The sequence below is a fragment of the Lampetra planeri genome, chromosome 46, assembly GCF_965212315.1.
Source record: "Lampetra planeri chromosome 46, kcLamPlan1.2.h2, whole genome shotgun sequence".
NCBI classification, from domain to species: domain Eukaryota; kingdom Metazoa; phylum Chordata; class Hyperoartia; order Petromyzontiformes; family Petromyzontidae; genus Lampetra; species Lampetra planeri.
In genome coordinates, this window is record NC_136152.1 from 5,226,861 (window position 1) to 5,245,171 (window position 18,311).

The 18,311-nt window shown below is 52.1% G+C and overlaps 1 protein-coding gene across 1 annotated transcript; it reads right to left on the reverse strand.

The window, feature by feature from the left end:
* Positions 1-498: 498 nt before the first annotated feature.
* Positions 499-12,931, reverse strand: LOC144733412 (sphingosine 1-phosphate receptor 5-like). Its single transcript, XM_078615322.1, has 4 exons — positions 12,394-12,931; positions 2,797-3,628; positions 2,548-2,648; positions 499-919 (listed from the first exon to the last, which is right to left on the reverse strand). The coding sequence occupies exons 2-4, from the start codon at positions 3,616-3,618 to the stop codon at positions 499-501; spliced, it is 1,344 nt and encodes a 447-aa protein (XP_078471448.1). The 5' UTR covers positions 3,619-3,628; positions 12,394-12,931.
* Between the last annotated feature and the right edge of the window lie 5,380 nt (positions 12,932-18,311).

Genomic DNA, 18,311 nt, shown 5'->3' on the forward strand with positions numbered 1-18,311 from the left:
CATTTCACCGGCTCAATGGCCTCGCTTCCCGGCATCTCCCCGCTCGCTCGCCGACAGCGTGCGGCCGATGAAAGGGCGGCGATCTGAGATTCAGGTTCTCCGTGGAGTAATAATGATGATGACAATGACGACGATGCAAATTATTTCTAACGCGCGCACGTTTTTGCTAACGAAAATCGAGAACTCGGGAAGGCGCGAGGCAGTTGAGAGCCACTCAGTTACTCTGTCCGGGAGTTGGTGAAATTGCAGGTACACCACTCACCCATCAACTCACTCACTCACCCATGGCCATTCACTCACCCACTCACTAATCTACCTACTAACTTACCTACCCATTTATTTACCTACTCATCCACTCACTCGCTCACTCACCCATTCACACACACCCCTTACTTACTCACCCACCCATATATTCACTCACTCATCTACCCACTAACTCACCGACCCATTTATTCACCTACTCATTCACCCATCCACTCATCACCCCCCCCCCCGTCCTCACGCCACGCTCGCGCTCGGCCGCCACGGCCCAGCGGGGGAGCTGGCCCCCCCGCCGCCCACGGGGCTCGCGGAGTCGCTGTACGATCGGCTGTACATGGCTCCGGACCGCCGCCCCCTCGGCCCGCGTCCCCCGTCGTCGCCGGCGCTGCTGCCCCCGGCGCCGTCTCCCCCGACCGCGGCGCCCCCGGCCCCTTCCTCGCCGCCGCCGTCGTCCCGGCAGCGGCACCAGCGCCGCCACCAGCGCCGCCGCCTGTGCCGCCAGCGCCGGCCGATCAGCGGCGTCGCCTCCAGCAGCCGCAGCAGGGCCCGGCGCAGCTCGCGGCTGCCCAGCGCGCACACCGCGGGGTTCAGCGCCGACTGCAGCAGCGCCGGCAGCAGGAACCAGCGCTCCTTGAGCAGCAGCGGGCAGCGCTGGGCGCTGCCACACGCCGCGTCCATCACGAAGAGCACGAAGAGCGGCGCCCAGCACGCCGTGAAGACGCACAGCACCGCCGAGACGGTGCGCAGCAGGGACAGCGAGCGCAGGCTCGACGAGCGGCGCTGACGCTGCTGCTGCTGCTGCTGTTGCTGCTGCTGCTGCTGCTGCTGCTGGTCCTGTTGCCGCTGCTGCTGGTGCTGCTGCTGTTGCTGCTGTTGCTGCTGTTGCTGCTGGTCCTGTTGCTGTTGCTGGTGCTGCTGCTGTTGCTGCTGTTGCTGCTGCTGTTGCTGCTGCTGCTCTTGCTGCAGCTGTTGCTTCTGGTGCTGCTGCAGGTGCTGCTGGTGCTGTTGCAGGCGCTGCTGATGCTGCTGCAGGCGCTGCTGGTGCTGCTGCTGCAGGTGTTGATGGTGCTGAGGAGCGGGAGGAGATGGCGGCGAAGGTGGAGGAATGGTGGAGAAGTCGCCAGCCGCTGGTTGAGGAGGTGGCGATGGTTGTGGTGTCGTCGTCCGGACTGTGAGTGCGCGCCGTGTATCCTCAGCATATCGCAGAAGTTTTGTGGTGCCCTCCCGTGCTGTCCTACAACGTCTGGAGCCACGACCGCCAACACCAGCGGCACCACCTCCAGCACGACCATCACCACCACCAGCACCAGCACTACAACCACCAGCACGACCGCCACCACCAGCGGCACCATTCCCAACACGACCATCACCACCACCAGCACCACATCCACCAGCATGACCAACACCACCAGCGGCACCACCTCCAGCACGACCACCACCACCACCACCAGCGGCACAACTACCACCAGCATCGGCATAACAACCACCACCACTTGCCCAACCTCCAGCACGGCCAACACCAGCACCACGACCACTCGTAGCAGCATAACCACCAGCACCAGCAGTAGCAGCATAACGACCACCAGCACGACCACAACCGCCACCGCCAGCACCACCAACACGACCACCACCAACACCACCGCTATCACTACCAGCACGACCACCACCAGCACGACCACCACCAACACCACCACCACCACCAACACCACCACTATCACTAGCAGCACGACCACCACCAACACCAGCACGACCACCACCAACACCACCACCACCAACACCACCACTATCACTAGCAGCACGACCACCACCAACACCAGCACGACCACCACCAACACCACCACCACCAACACCACCACTATCACTAGCAGCACGACCACAACCAACGGCAGCACGACCACCACCGACACCACCACCACCACCACTATCACTAGCAGCACGAACACCACCACTATCACTAGCAGCGCGACCACAACCAACACCAGCGCGACCACCACCGACACCACCACGACCACCACCACCACTATCACTAGCAGCACGACCACCACCACCACCACCACTATCACGACCACCACCACCACCACCACCACCACTTTCACTAGCAGCACGACCACTAACACCAGCACGACCACCACCGACACCACCGCTGTCACTAGCAGCATGATCATCATGATCATCAGCAGCAGATTTGGCAGCAGCAGGAGTCGTAGACGACGACGACGCGGCGACGTCGCTGCATTTCCGCCAGCGCCTGAGCTCGGGCTGCTCCTTCAGCAAAGCGTTCCGGACGCGACAGAGCGGCGGAGGAAGAGGAGCAGCAGCAGCAGCAGCAGCAGCCGGTGCCGGCAAAGGAACTTGGTGGTGGTGATGTCCCCCGGGGGAAGGAGCCCCTGGGCCACTCACCCCATTGGCGGCGCCCCAGCGCCTCCCAGACGACCTCTCGGCGTCGCAGCTCCTCGTGGAGGCGCGGGCGCTGCCCTCCCTCATCAACAACATCCCCCGCCAGTGCTCCACCCCCCCTCCCCCTACCTCCCTCACCGCCGCGACCACCACCGCCACCGCCGCTCCTCCGATACCTCCTCGTCCGCTGCCGCCGCCTCGTCCACCGCCGCCCCGGCCGTCGCTTGCCAGTCCCGACCTGGGGTGGAGCTCTCTCCTGGTGGCGCGTCGCGCCAGCCGGGCCCTCACCCTGCAGTAGATGCGCGCATACAGCCCCGCGATGGCCACGAGCGCCGCGGTGAGCAGCGAGCCGCAGAACAGCAGGTAGGAGCGCGCGTGCAGGGGCAGCACGGCGGAGCACGTGGGCAGCGCTCCCAGGCAGTTCCAGCCCATCGAGGGCAGCGCGCCGAGCAGCAGCGCCAGGGCCCAGCACGCCGCCGGGGCCAGGAGCGACGCGGCCCCGCCCGCGGCCTTGCCGCCAGAGGCTGCGGGCGGCAAGGACGAGGGCCTGAGGCGCGCCATGGTGACGTGGCGCTCGAGCGCGACGGCGAGCAGCGTGAAGACGGAGGCCGCCAGCGCCACCAGGACGCTGCCCTCGCGCGCGAACCACAGCGCCGGCGTGAGGCCCCGGGGGGTCGCGCCGCCCGACAGGAGCACGTTGGCGCAGAAGGTGGCGCCGGCCAGCAGGTCGCAGAGGGCGAGGTTGGCGAGGAGGGCGAAGGCCGGCGTGTGCAGGCGGCGGCGCGACGCGATCGACGCCAGCACCAGCGAGTTGGCGGCGATCACGAGGCCACAGACGGCGAGCAGCAAGGCCCCCGCCGCGCCGAGGCCCCGCGAGGAGGCCGGCCGGCCCAGCTTGCCCGTGTAGTTGTAGTGCACGCGCACCAGGCCCGCATCCCAGTAGGGGCCCGCGTCCGCCATTTTGTTGAGTCTGCGCGGGATAAGGGTGGAGGAGGGGGGCGGTTTTGGGAAGTTGCCGTCATTGGTATGATTTCACGGTGGCAGTGGTTGGTGGTGTCGGTGGTAGTGGTGGCGGTGGTGGTGTCAGTGTCCGGTAAAAAGCAACCCCGTATTTCCTTGGTGGTCCTGGACAGTAATGCTGTGGTGGATGTGAGCAATGCCATGGGGGGAAAGGCCAGTTCGAATCAGCTATACTCCTCATGGTGCTTATAGCCACCGTAGCGGGCCAAATGGGGTCTCTGGATGGGCGCAAAGGGCTGGTAACCCTCCACCTTCAAGTTAACTACGTGTAAAAAATGTACTAAGCTTGTGCCAGTGGCACAGGGGGGACAGGCTTCTATGACGTCTCCTGGCCAAACCCCATTGGACAGAGCCAGGAGACTGAATCCTTACCCTCGGGGCTCCTCCAGAAATGATTAAATGTCACTGTGAGTGGCCACGTGGAATGTTTGAATGCTTACTGCGGAGGAGAGGCTGCCACTCCTTTGTCGGGAGCTGGACTGGTACCGTCTGAATCTCTGCAGGATCCAGGAGGTCTGGTGGACTGATGAGGATTGGTGGTGGTGGTTGCTTATGGCCCCAGGAATGCAGGCAAGGCCGATGAGTTAGATGCCTTCTATGACCTGTCACAGGTGCTAGCTAAAGTGGCCCCTCGGGAGAGAGTTATCCTGTTGGGTGACTTTAATTCCCAAGTGGGTTATGATGTTGGCACCTGGACTTGAGTGATTGGAAGGCATGGGGCAGATCAGCTCAATAACATCAAGGGTAGGAGGCTGCTATACTTCTGTGCAACCTATGGGCTTGTAATCACCAACACGCTGTTCTATCATCGGCGCATCCACACAATATCATGGATGCATGCCGGGTACAAGTAAGAACATCTGCTGGACTATATAGTGATGGAACAGCAGATGCGGGCCCATGCCTTTGACAGCAGGACCTACCGTGGAGCTGATCTGCCCACTGACCATCGGCTTGTCATCTATAGGATGTACCTGCCCTTCTTCCACTTCGGTGGTGGGTGTCCATCTAGGACCCCATTCAAATCCACAGTGGCATGGTCTCAGCTGATGAAAGTTTCAATCGAGAATTTAATTACCACTTGCAGCTGGTGTTGGCATTGCACCCCCCTCCTGCTGATGCCAAGGAGAAATGGGCAAGGTTTAGGATTGTGGCTCATGCAGCTCCAATGGCTGCTTTGGGTACACGGTCCAGACCTCCCCAGAGATCCTGGCTGATGGAGGAGGTGTTCAGGCTGGCTGAGTAAAGGCGACAGGCCCACTTTCATCGTCCACAACATTCCACGTCAGAGAATGAGGAGGCTTACCGCAGCCTTCGCTCAGAGGTTCGGAGAGCCTTGCAGCACTGCAAGGATTAGTGGTGGTCGCGGGTTACTGAGGAGATGGAGTCTTCCTCAGTAGTCCGCGATCGCAAATCACTCTTTAACACCATCAAAAAGTAACTTGCAGTGCCACACATATCACCATCCTTATTGGAATTATAGGTGAGCCGATCTCCAACTCTCAGGAACAGATTTGTAGATTTGCTGAGCATTTCTATGAGGTCTTGGAGGAGGGGAAATCCCTCAGCCTGGAAAACATCATGGGGCACAGTGGGGATGACCCTGCTGAGGCTGCCATGCCTCAAATATTTGAAAAAGTAGTCACCCCCCGTGAGTGGCTGGCTGAAGTACCATCTGTTGAGGAAGTACGGAAGGCGATCCAGTCTTAGACCAGGAAAGCGCCGGACAGAGATGATCTCTAAACAAAATGCTGAGGGAGGGTGGCATTTGTGTGCAGACTTCCCGAAACGACATCATAGCGGTCTGGACCACGGGATGGGTTCCGCAAGATTGGGAGGATACCCTGGTGACTGTAACAACTACAGGACAGGGGCATCTCCTCCTCAGTGTGCCGGGAAAGGTCCTGGCAAGATTTTTTAGCATCGCCTTGCCAGGCATGCTGAGGAGAGGCTTGCGGAGCCCCAATGTGGTTTCGACCAGGGCAAATGGTGGTTGTTGTTGTCGGTGGTGGTGGTGATGTTGGTGATGGTCATGTTGGTGCTGGCGGTGGTGGCAACGGTGGTGGTGCGGGTTTGTGGTGTCAGTGGTGATGTCGAAGGTTGCAGTGGTGGTGTTGGTGGTTTCAGCTCATGGTGGGGGTGATTTTGACATTTGTGGTGATATTGGTGGTATATTTGGAAGGGAACAATTTATTGGCGATGCTTGCGTTGACAGTGTGGTCGTTTCCTGAAACTTTCTTATTATATATTTACATTTTACATCCCTCATCTCACCAGTCCACTATCTCCTGTCTACATCTCCCTAATCTCACCACTCCACTATCTCCTGTTTACATCTCCCTCATCTCACCACTCCACTATCTCCGGTTTACATCTCCCGCATATCACTATTCCACTATCTCCTGTTTACATCTCTTTCATCTCACCAATCCACTATCTCCTGTCTACATCTCCCTCATCTCACCACTCCACTATTTCCTGTTTACATCTCCCTCATCTCACCACTCCACTATCTCCTGTTTACATCTCCCTCATCTCACCACTCCACTATCTCCTGTTTACATCTCCCTCATCTCACCAATCCACTATCTCCTGTCTACATCTCCCTCATCTCACCACTCCACTATCTCCTGTTTACATCTCTCATCTCACCACTCCACTATCTCCTGTTTACATCTCTCATCTCACCACTCCACTATCTCCTGTTTACATCTCCCTCATCTCACCACTCCACTATCTCCTGTTTACATCTCTCATCTCACCACTCCACTATCTCCTGTCTACATCTCCCTCATCTCACCACTCCACTATCTCCTGTTTACATCTCCCTCATCTCACCACTCCACTATCTCCTGTTTACATCTCCCTCATCTCACCACTCCACTATCTCCTGTTTACATCTCCCTCATCTCACCACTCCACTCTCTCCTGTTTACATCTCTCATCTCACCACTCCATTATCTCCTGTTTACATCTCCCTCATCTCACCACTCCACTATCTCCTGTTTACATCTCCCTCATCTCACCACTCCACTATCTCCTGTCTACATCTCCCTCATCTCACCACTCCACTATCTCCTGTCTACATCTCCCTCATCTCACCATTACACTATCTCCTGTTTAGATCTCTCATCTCACCACTCCACTCTCTCCTGTTTACATCTCTCATCTCACCACTCCACTATCTCCTGTTTACATCTCTCATCTCACTACATCTCCTCTGCCCATCTCGCTCGGAATGTCGACATTTAAGTCCCCAGTGATCGACCACCACCACTGGGCATAGGGGACCCGTACAAAGATAAAGACGCCCCGTAGAGTCCACATATACCGTCGGGGGCAAGTGCTCTTTGCGTGCACCTATTAAGTCTGACACGGCGCCACACAACCACGCCCGGCCGCCTTTGTCTCCCCAATTTTCACACACCGCACCTCGGAAAGGCCCAGAACCGGTTCGGACAATTGTCACGAACGTTGACCGTGTGCGGGAATGGAACTCGTGTCGCCGGGTTCGTTGCTTAGTGCCCTAGCCACTGCACAAGCACTCCCCGAGACCAGAGATTCCGCCCCGGAGGGTGGGTGGCCAGAACCATGTCCCCGGCCGCCTTTGTCCCCTCGGTGGCGATGTTTAAACGCCGCAGCAGGAACTCAACGACATCCTGAATTGACCTAAAGATGAGCGAGGACCACGATCGGTTCAGATAATTACACTGGTCATCAAAAAAAAAAATAATTCTGGCCTGGACGTTTGCAACTGTTTTAGACTAATTTCAGGGTGCTGTTTCCAAATCTGATCTCAGATTTGCTCTATCACATCTCATTTTTATGCTATCGGCATACCCCATTTTCATTGATTTTACCCGAAATTAACTCTGTCACTTATGAATGCAAGTTGTTGCGAGTCAGTGACCACTTTAGTGTTAAAATATGATGCTGTATTTTTAGGATAGTGTGTTTATAATATAATTTTATGTAGATATCCACATTTATTTAATATTTTTCTTCTGCAGTTTTTATTGAAAATGCAACATTTGATATCTCAAAAAACCTGATGTAATAGACAAACACTGATGCCAGATTTTGGAATCAGCACCCCAACATTACCTTAAAACCGTTGGAATACCTTGTGCCAGAAAAAGTGTGTTGACCAGTGTAATCGTCGGTGGTGGTGGTGGTGGTTGTCGTCGTGAGCAGGAATTGAACTCGGGCGACCGGGCGACTTAATCTCGCAAATATCGTTCCCCGTGCAGAACCCACGTACGCACTCAATGCGGTAGGTCCTTGTTTAACGCGGGAGTACAGTGGATGCGTTCCTGAAAAAATAGCGCGTGCAGAGAAAAAAAAACTCCATTAAGCGAAAACAATTTCGCCACGAATAATGTAACAATGAAGTCTGGCGAGATACGACCTAGTGCTACTACTTGTACACACGCACGCACACGCCGTGAGAGGGTAAGCCGCCGTGTTACCGTATCATTCCGCGTTGCTCTACTCGTAGTGCTCAGCGCAGCTCAAGAAAGTAGTTCCTTGTCGATGGCTGAGACACCGCGTAGTGACGGGGCACGCGTTACGCGTTATAACAGCGTGCGTTGTGCGAAGTAGTTCTCTCGCGTTACAGCGGAAATGCATCGTACTTTTAGTTTCTTTTCGGTAAAGTCACGTAGGTAATTTTTTAAATAAATTTAAATTAAAACAACTAAATTAAATCACGACGTTTCGGAAGCAACACAAGCCTCCGTATTCAGGTGGAACCGCCACGGCAAAATTGCTGTAGTGATAAAGAGAGCTGTTTAGAGAACCGTGATTATATCGGGTAAGAGAGGGGGGGGGGGGGCCAAGGAGTCAAGGGGGGGGGATTAGCTGATTAATAGTTAAGATCAGGGTAAGTGTAAGAGAAGTGAGGGTAGCCTGGGCTGACACATCATTGGGGTGCGGATATTATGGAGGGTGAGTGTGGGGGCGAGGTGTGGGCTGGGAGGTGCGCATGGAGTTCAAACTGAAGCTTTATGATGCAGGGGGCGGAAGTTGAGGTGGTTGATAAGAAAGCGAAGTTAAGCCGATTAATGGAATCCTTTGTTATGCTGCAGGGGAGTAAATTAGAGTTGCTAGGGAGCTAAGCGGAACATTTCCAAGTAATGAGAGTAAGCAGGGCTTGGAGTCAAATTTCTTAGTGATGGTAGTGTGTGAAGCTGGGAGTAAAAGACTGGGAATATGGATATGAATATGAACATAAACTAGCTGCTAAAGTTTAACTTGTTTAATGACATCCTTCCAATGATTGCTCAATTTGAATCCATCCTCTCGGTTGAACTTATGTCTATGTTTGTATATCTGGATGGCTTCATGGACAAATTTTTGGTAGTAACCAGGAGGCTTGCAGAGTACTTTGGTATCGGAGAACACAATATCAGGAGAACCCACAGTGTTGTAACAGTGGTCAGCTACGGCCGAAGAATTCGTCCTACCGTGTTTCAGATCTGACTTGTGCTCGCGAATGCGGTCAGGAATATGTCATTTCGTTTCCCCGATATAACAATCCCCACAGATGCAACTCAGTTTGTAGACTCCTGGGTACTGTACGTCAGGAATGACATCCTTTACGGATGGGATCAGATCACGGATTTTGTGTACTGTACTGAATCGGACCTGGATCTTGTGTTTGCTTAGAATTTTGGAAATCTTTTTGGTAACGCCTGCTATGTATGGCAACGCAATGATTTTGATCGGAGTCTCAGGGGGTTGCTTCTCCAGAGCTTGGCGGATAGTACGGTCCGAGTATCCATTCATCTTGAGGGCCAGGTGTACATGTTCTAATTCACTGGCCAGGTGGTGTTGGTCAGAGATGCAGTGGGCCCTATGGTATAGTGTTTTGATGAGGGAATTATTTTGTGGCGGATGGCGGTGGGAATCAGGCTTGAGATAGGAATATGTATGGCTGGCCTTCCTGTAGACAGAATGTCCCAAAGAGCCATTTTTTGGCAAACACAAGATCCAGGTCCGATTCAGTACAGTACACAAAATCCGTGATCTGATCCCATCCGTAAAGGATGTCATTCCTGACTTACAGTACCCTGGTGTCTACAAACTGAGTTGCACCTGTGGTGACTGTTATATCGGGGAAACGAAACGACATATTCCTGACCGCATTCGCGAGCACAAGTCAGATTTGAAACACGGCAGGACGAATTCTTCGGCCGTAGCTGACCACTGTTACGACACTGCGGGCTCTCATGATATTGTGTTCTCCGATACCAAAGTACTCTGCAAGCCTCCTGGATACTACCAAAGATTTGTCCATGAAGCCATCCAGATGTACAAACATAGACATAAGTTCAACCGAGAGGATGGATTCAAATTGAGCAATCATTGGAAAAATGTCATTAATCAAGTTAAACTTTAGCTGCCTCGCAGTTTACTGCAAGGCCGCTAGTTTATATTCATATCCATATTCCAGCCTTTTACTGCCAGCTTGACACACTACCATCACTAAGAAATTTGACTCCAAGCCCTGCTTACTCCCATCACTTGGAAATTTGCCGCTCGTTGTTTCGAGCGTGCAAGCTTAGCTCCCTAGCAACCCTAGCTTAGCTCCCTAGCAACTCTAATTTACTCCCCTGCAGCATAACAAAGGATGCCATTAATCGCCTTAACTTCGCTCTCTTATCAACCAGCTCAACTTCCGCCCCCTGCATCATAAAGCTTCAGTTTGAACTCCATGCGCACCTCCCAGCCCACACCCCGCCCCCACACTCACCCTCCCTAATATCCGGACCCCAATGTTGTGTCTGCCCAGGCTACCTCACTTCTCTTACACTTACCCTTATCTTAACTATTAATCAGCTACCCCCCCCTCCACTCCTTGGCTCTCCACCCCCCTCTTACCCCATATAATCACCGTTCTCTAAACAGCTCTCTTTATCACTACAGCAATTTTTATGTGGCGGTTCCACCTGAAGACGGAGGCTTGTGTTGCTTACGAAACGTCGTGATTTAATTTAGTTGTTTTCATTTTAATTTATTTTATTTTTCACCTACGTGATTTTACCGAATAAAACAAAAAGTATGGATCCTTGCAATCACGAAAACTTCCAATCTTGAACGAAAACGCATTGTAGCGTGAACACCGCCACGCGTTTATAAGCGAGTAATCGCCGTAACAACCGTCAAATTGTCTCTGGAAGTGATCCGTGCGTTGTCGAAGGCTCCTTTCCATTTTATCTTTGCGAATTAAAAAAAAACAGTGGCAATGTCTCCAACAGAGACGATGCGAGTTTCGCCAAGACGATGTTTCCCACCGTTTCATTTTCTCAAGGATGTGAAATAATATATTCATTTGCGGAGTTTCCCGATCCGGCGACCGGGTCACTTTGGCACAGCAGAGCGAACATCAGAACAGCCTCCAGGAAACCCACCTTGTATTCGGGAAAGATGAAGGTCAAGGACAGGGGCTAGCGAGTGACGATGCGGCCGCTGCTGCCGCTGTTAAAGCAGTGCGAACTGGGCGCCAAGGGCGTTGGATGAGAACAGCTGATGAGAGACAGAGAGACGAAAGTCACGTGCAGAACCCTGGGAGCAAGAGGGCAGGTGGAAAGCAGAGGGGGGGGGGGCAGCGAGAGAGAGAGAGAGAGGGCAGCAGCAGGATAGGGACGACATCGCAAAGTTTCGGAGGCCGTGCCCGAATAGGAGCGGCTGGGGGAACGGAGGGAATGGAAGAAAATCCGGGAGGCTTTTGCCCATCAGTGGGAAGTTGCAGACTGTCAACAACAACGGGATCTGGGCATCAGTGAGAAGTTGCAGACTGTCAACAACAACAACAACAACGAGATATGGCCATCAGTGAGAAGTTGCAGACTGTCAACAACAACAACGAGATATGGCCATCAGTGAGAAGTTGCAGACTGTCAACAACAACAACGAGATATGGCCATCAGTGAGAAGTTGCAGCCTGTCAACAACAACAACAACAACGGGATGTGGGCATCAGTGAGAAGTTGAAGACTGTCAACAACAACAACAACGACACCTGGGCATCAGTGAGAAGTTGCAGACTGTCAACAACAACAACAACGAGATCTGGCCATCAGTGAGAAGTTGCAGCCTGTCAACAACAACAACAACGGGATCTGGGCATCAGTGAGAAGTTGCAGACTGTCAACAACAACAACGAGATATGGCCATCAGTGAGAAGTTGCAGCCTGTCAACAACAACAACAACGAGATCTGGCCCTGAGAAAGTCTCCCGGATCAAACGAGCACGGCGGTGGGGATGGGGAATCCAGCATCACCGGCGGCCCTGAGACAAGTGTGGAAATTCCACATTTCTATGGCAAGGGGTGGTGGTGTTGGTGTGCTTACTTAGTCTCTCCGTAGCACCACCACCAACAACCTCAACACAACCAACTGACATTCGTCCAGACCGTTAGGTTCTTTCGGTAAAGTCACGTAGGTAAAATAATAATAATGATAATAAAATAAAATGAAAATTAATGATAAGAACTAAATTAAAGTAATTTTACTGGAGCAGTTACACCTGATGACGGAGGCTTGTAATGCTTCCGAAACGTCGAGATTTAATTTAGTTATTTTCATTTATTATTGTATTTTATTTTTTACCTACGTGACTTTACCGAAAGAACCTAAGAGTATGAATCCTTGCAGTCACGAAAGCTTCAAGCCTAGAATTGACATTCGTCCGGACCGCGAGACGCACCTTACCCGGGATCAAGGCGAGTTTCCGAGTGGGTGCCGAGCAAGCCCGACTGCCAGTGGCCTGGCAATCTTCATGGGCAAAAGCGTGCTGCGTGATGCCGCCGCCGCTGCTGCTGCTTCTGCGTCGGTGGTGAGTGGATGGTTGGTGGTGGTGGTGGTGCAGAAGCGCGAACAGCAACAAATTCCAACACGACACATTCGTCGTCAGTGAGAAAAGTAAACAGGATTTCAAGAGAGGCGACGCTTCGGGGCGAAAGGGCCCCGGTTCTGACTTGTGTTCAGCAAGATGCCTTTGCAGTCACCGAGCGGTTCGGACACTTGATGCGTGCGTAAAAGGGTGCTGTTTAGAAGGGCGTTGAGAATGGTTGGCAGAGTTGGTCGGTGGCGATAGTGTGTGTGACCCTGTGTGTGTCTGTGTGTGTGTCTGTGTGTGTGCGTGGGCGGGAGGGGAAGTGGGTGGAGAATGACAGAGCGAGAGAGCGGCAGTGTAGCGGTTAGCGCGCGCTGCGCTACGAACCCGTCCACCCGAGTTCCAATCCTGTTCACCGCCACCAACACCGGTGACGACGATCTGAACCGGTCCTGGACATTCCCCTTGGTCGACTCAGCCTTAAATGAGTACCTGGTGCGATGCGTAATCATCATCATCACTGGGGGAGACAAAGGCGGCCGGGCTTGGTTCTGGCTTTCTTCATAGGTGCTCGCCAACAGCATTTGCCCCAAAAGTCTGCGAAGGCTCCACGCAGGGGGGAGAATCTTCGTGTTTTATTGTTATCCCGGGAGGAGAAGGCGCGTTGCATGGCTTCACGCGGCAAGGTCACGTGTCCCCCAAATAAATAAATAAGTCGAAACGCTTCGGGGATGTTCTCCCTGGAGCCTTGAGCGATGTAAATTGCGCACACACGCGGCTTGGTAATTAAATTGCTTAGAAGTTATTTTCAAAGGGGCGGGTACTTACGTTTGAGCACGATCACTACGGGATTAAAAATAATAATTAATTCCATGCCCATTTTTGCCAGATCATATTAATTTAATCACCCCACCACCATCACCACTAATGAACACTTTAACAACGTGTATTACTGCTTCAGTGCACGCAGCGAGGGATATTGGTAGCATCTACAACCTACACTATTGAACTATTTTTTGTATTTAATTTTACCAGGTAAAGCCCAATGAGCTAGAAAGCTCTTCAAATTTAAGCTCAGCGAAGTGGATTGTGATCACATGGAATTGTTTACAGCAGGCAAATACTCTAAACACGTGTTTCTCAACGTGCAGGGAAAAACCCGAGGACCCGGAGAAAAATCCACGCGACCACGGGGAGAGCACGCAAACTCGAAATATACAGCAGCAGGCGTCAGGGTCGGGATCGAGCCCACGACCTCCTGCGTACCAGGCGAGGTAGTTAACATCTCGCCACAGTGGCGCCCATACCATGGGTTTGCTTGGTTAAAGGGGCAAACACGAAGCCCCTGTAGTCGGATAAAAAAAAATATTCGTCAGCATTTCTCACAATGGCATTTCAGGGATGAGTAATTTATCTAACGCAAAAGTCATTTTTGTAACCAAACGGAGATTTCCGCTGTGTCACAGTGTTGAATAATGGTCAGACGACCGGCTTGGTGAAGAATGATCAAACGACCATCACGACCGAAATGTGAATCTAAGACCTATCGTCTTTTGCGACCAATACATGGATTTTTTTGGGGGTCATATCCGTGCGAGTAAAATGTGTGTCGTTGCACCTTCCTCCACCCGACGGAATTCTGGCAAGTATCCTGATGATGCCAGCGAAGCATCTGCACCCCACTTAGTGAGGATCGCTCTCCAACACAAAGGGTTGGTGGCAGCTGAAGCAGTCCACTTCTTCTTGCGTATGGCTGCTGTTGTAGATGCAGAACAACAGCTACAATTACACATGCAGGTGGTCAAGCCAGATAACCACATCAGGAGCAAGCCGAGTAGTCTCTCGCTGTGTCGTCTCCTTTGTATTTGTGGATCGGGGCATTGCGTCGTTATCTGTTGTATGGACTGTTCTGGATGCTGAAGCAGTAATACATTGGGCCACGTTTTTTATCACGTGGCAACTTTACAAACTCGCTATTAGCGCGGACTCCAAAAATATCGAATATGAATTACGATACCTGCCGATACTGCTGAAGCTTGCACCGTTTTAACTGCCGCGCCGGCAGATCGAACCAGCAGCCTCTGGATTGCAAGTGCAGTGTGCTGATCATTAACACCGCGACAGAATCCTTCCAAACCCAATGTATAATCGTATTGAAACTGGCCTAAACGTGGCGAGACTACGTTACATTAGCGGCTTGCTTCAAAAGAGTACGCACGCTGCAGAAATCAAACTTGCTGTCCGATCACCTCCTGGTGTTCTCAAGGCGGGGTGGGGGGGGGGGAATGTGACAAGCAGGTGTAGGAGAAAAAAAAACCTGACCCCGCAACACGTAAAGGGGATCTTGTGTGTCCTCGCAGACTGCGTTAAATTAAGACAACGAGCGAGACGGCACGAAGCACCGCTTTGTGTACGTGTTCCGTACGGGGTAGGGGGTGGGGTGGAGGGACCACGCAGAGATGGAGCAATTAAATCAACTCACTGGACTGGCACCGCTGAGATTTCCCCGGGTTGGAATTCTTGAAGGCGTTTGTGATTAAACCGGGTTCATGGTTTTAGTCAAATCACCAGCGACTTAGAGACCCGTCCACTGACCCAGAGACCCATAGACTCACGCTGAGACTGGACTTCTGATTAATCCAAGTTCTTTAGTGAGTTGATGGCCTCACCCGGTCACCAAAATCAATCAATCACTTTCAATGTTCTGCGCTAAATTTGGAAAAAATTTAAAAAGAATCCACCTCTGAGAATTCTCAAGATCGGCTCGACAACCAAACGATGCGCCCTCACTACCTTTCGTGGTGGTGAGGCGAGGAGTAAGAACGGTGCTCCACTTGGGATCGAGATTGAATCACGGGTGACCACTGGTTGTGAGCCGAACCTTAGAATTCTCAGCGTTGGCATCTCGGCGCTTTGACCGCTGGGGCACGTGGCCACAACTTGGGGTCATTATTTTTTGTTAAACCGAACGAACATTGCCCTGTTAGGAAACGTCATGAATAGCTGCTGCCAATACCCTTTCTCTTCGTGGAGTGGAGCTTCTGAAAATAATATCGCTTTCGTGCAGAGAGTTGATAAACAAAAAAAACACAGCTGCATTAAAGATGACGTGGTACATTTTTCATTTCTGGCCTTCGTCCCGTGACCTTTCACTATGTTTTATTAACCTGCAATTGGTTGCATAATTTCGCAAAAGCAATAAACTTGTTTTTTTTAATGAACGTGATTAAAAAAATGAAAACCAATATAAATACAACACGCACACACTAATCCACGCTTGACATTCATAATGAAGTAATGAAGAATAATAATTGACATTGGTAAGGCGCATTTCATCCGCAGATGCAAATGCGCCACTGTGTATGGCAACGTATGTTGAACTTCTTTCGCACCGTACGTAGCCAACCATGCCCGTCGGAGGTGTAGGGGGGAAAGGACAACAAACTAAACGCAAACAGCAGTTCGAAACAAAATTAGTTTTCAATCTAAGTACACAGCCAGAACTCGGCGGCGGGTTAAAGGTCAGTTTATGGAGCCGAGTTTCTCCAGGCAGACTTAATTCTAGCGAACGACCCCGTCTTATTACAAAACTCGCAGAGCGCTACAATTGCTTGGGAGCTGCGCGGTTGCTAAACCCCGATCAGCCCAGGAAATTAGCCTTGAGCTCGGGACTGCGTTTAGCACAAAGTGGTACTAATTTTATCCGCTCGTGGAATGATGGGCCGAGAGTCAAGCTCACTCACTGCGAAACCAGGGCTCGAATTCGCGACCTTTCGACTGCGAGCCACTTGCTGACCCGGCGAACGTGGGACGTACCAACGACTCGCTACCCGATCGGCGTTGGCCACAAATTTGCATGTTGACTGGAGAGCCACCTGGCAGTGTTTAGAGACGGGGGTTTACAGAAAGGCAAATGGACCGTGGAGTTGGGAGACACAATGTGGTCTAATGGTGAGCGCATGCCTCTCCTTTCTTTTGCTGACTCGAAACTGTTTAAAACTAAACTATTTATTTGACCAGGTAAGGCCCTCTGTGCTATATGTCGCTTTTTTTCAGAAGCGCCCTGGCCACAAATGATAGCTCAACGAAGTGGCTGATCGTCACGTGGAAAGTTATTGCAGCCAAATGCTCTAAAATAGCTGCCAAATACTCGATTTCTAAATGTGGAGGGAAAAACCGAAATACCCCAATAAATATCCACGCGGCCACAGGGAGAGAGAGGACATGCAGACCCCAAATATACAGCAGGCGTCAGGGTTGGGATTGAACCCACGACTACCCGTGTACCAGGCGAGGTAGTAAACATCTCGCCACCGTGGCGCCCAACTGAGCCAATGGACATTCTCAGGATGAGATTGGCATCGTAATTGCAGGAGGCACATGACCGACCTCCCTTGGGATGGTGTTCAGAGACTGGCCTCATAGCCTCCCCTCCCTCCCACATTCTTAGCTCTTGTCAACACACACAGTTTGGGTTGTGTGAGTGCGATTAAGTGGGGCAGCAGCGAGGGGCATGGTTAGTAGCGCGCCGTGCTACGAGATCGACTAACGGAGTTTAATTTCCAACTCGCAGCCAATGTCTTCCACGTTTCACGCGTCTCAGTGGGTTTACTTAACTCCCCCTAGTTCAACGAATAAGCCGTTGTTTTCCCTGCACCTCCGATTAGCATGGTTGGCTACAAACGGAATGCGTCCAACATACGTGGGTCAAAGAAACCGACGAATTGACTTGTCGTGCTTGTCATCGAGGCTGCAGTCAGATCGCTACACCTAGAAACTTGGGCGGAGATCATCGTGGTGCCGGCTGTGTGTCTGACAGAGTCATCTGGGCGCCGTGATGGCGAGATGTTATCTTCTTCTTGGTTCTTTCGGTAAAGTCACGTAGAAGGGAAATAATAAAATAATAAAAATAAAACATAAAATACAATTCTCATGACGTTTCGGCCACAACTCAAGCAGCCGTCCTCAGGTGAAGAACAGGTCTGTCGGAAAGACAGCGTCTGAATGAACACCACCAATACCTGTTCTTCACCTGAGGACGGCTGCTTGCGTTGTGGCCGAAACGTCGTGAGAATTGTATTTTATTATATGAGATTTTTATTATTTTATTATTTCTCTTCTACGTGACTTTACCGAAAGAACCAAGAAGATGAATCCCTGCGGTCACGAAAGCTTTAAATCTAGATGTTATCTCTCTCGCCTGGTACACAGGAGGTCGTGGGTCCGATCCAGACCCAGACAACTGGATATTCGGTGTTTGCATGTCTACCCCCCCCCCCCCCCCCCGTGGTCGTGTGGATTTTTCTCTGGGTCCTCTGGTTTTTCCCCTCCACGTTCTCGAGTATTTGGCTGCTATATATCTCCGCGTGATGAAAAGCCACTTCGTTGAGATATCACGTGAGATAGCCAGGTCAGTTTCTGACAAAATCAACTCACAGCTCAGTGGACGTTACCTGGTCAAACAAGAACAAAAATGCTCATCGTGGCTCTCTTAGTCACCTGGCTCACCTCGTGCCAAAGTCGCAGGGTGGCGCAGTGGTCGTTAAGACTCGTGCCGCACTGCAAGAAATGGCATTGCTCTTCGATGCCCCCTACTAGCGCGGCACTATTCTGCGTGGAGTTGTGTTGGTGCTCTCTCTCTCTCGTTCTGTGTGAGTTTCCCCGAAGGTTGGCCGGTTTTTTTCCTCCTGCCATAGCAAAGCTTTAAAGAAGAAAACGAAGTCGCACGGGCGTTACCGCCGATTGGACCAAAAACCATCCCGATGCCCGCAAAAATCCACGCGATTGGGGAGCG

Bases quoted from the DNA above. Each gene is read 5' to 3' on its own strand.
- LOC144733412 (XM_078615322.1), bottom strand. From the start codon at position 3,618: ATGGCGGACGCGGGCCCCTACTGGGATGCGGGCCTGGTGCGCGTGCAC. The intron at 2,649-2,796 runs GTGAGGGAGGTA...TGAGTGGCCCAG, and splicing joins TGGCGGTGGTGGTCGCGGCG to GGGCTCCTTCCCCCGGGGGA. The intron at 920-2,547 runs GTCCGGAACGCT...GGCGTGTGGCAG, and splicing joins TTCCTCCGCCGCTCTGTCGC to CGCCCAGCGCTGCCCGCTGC.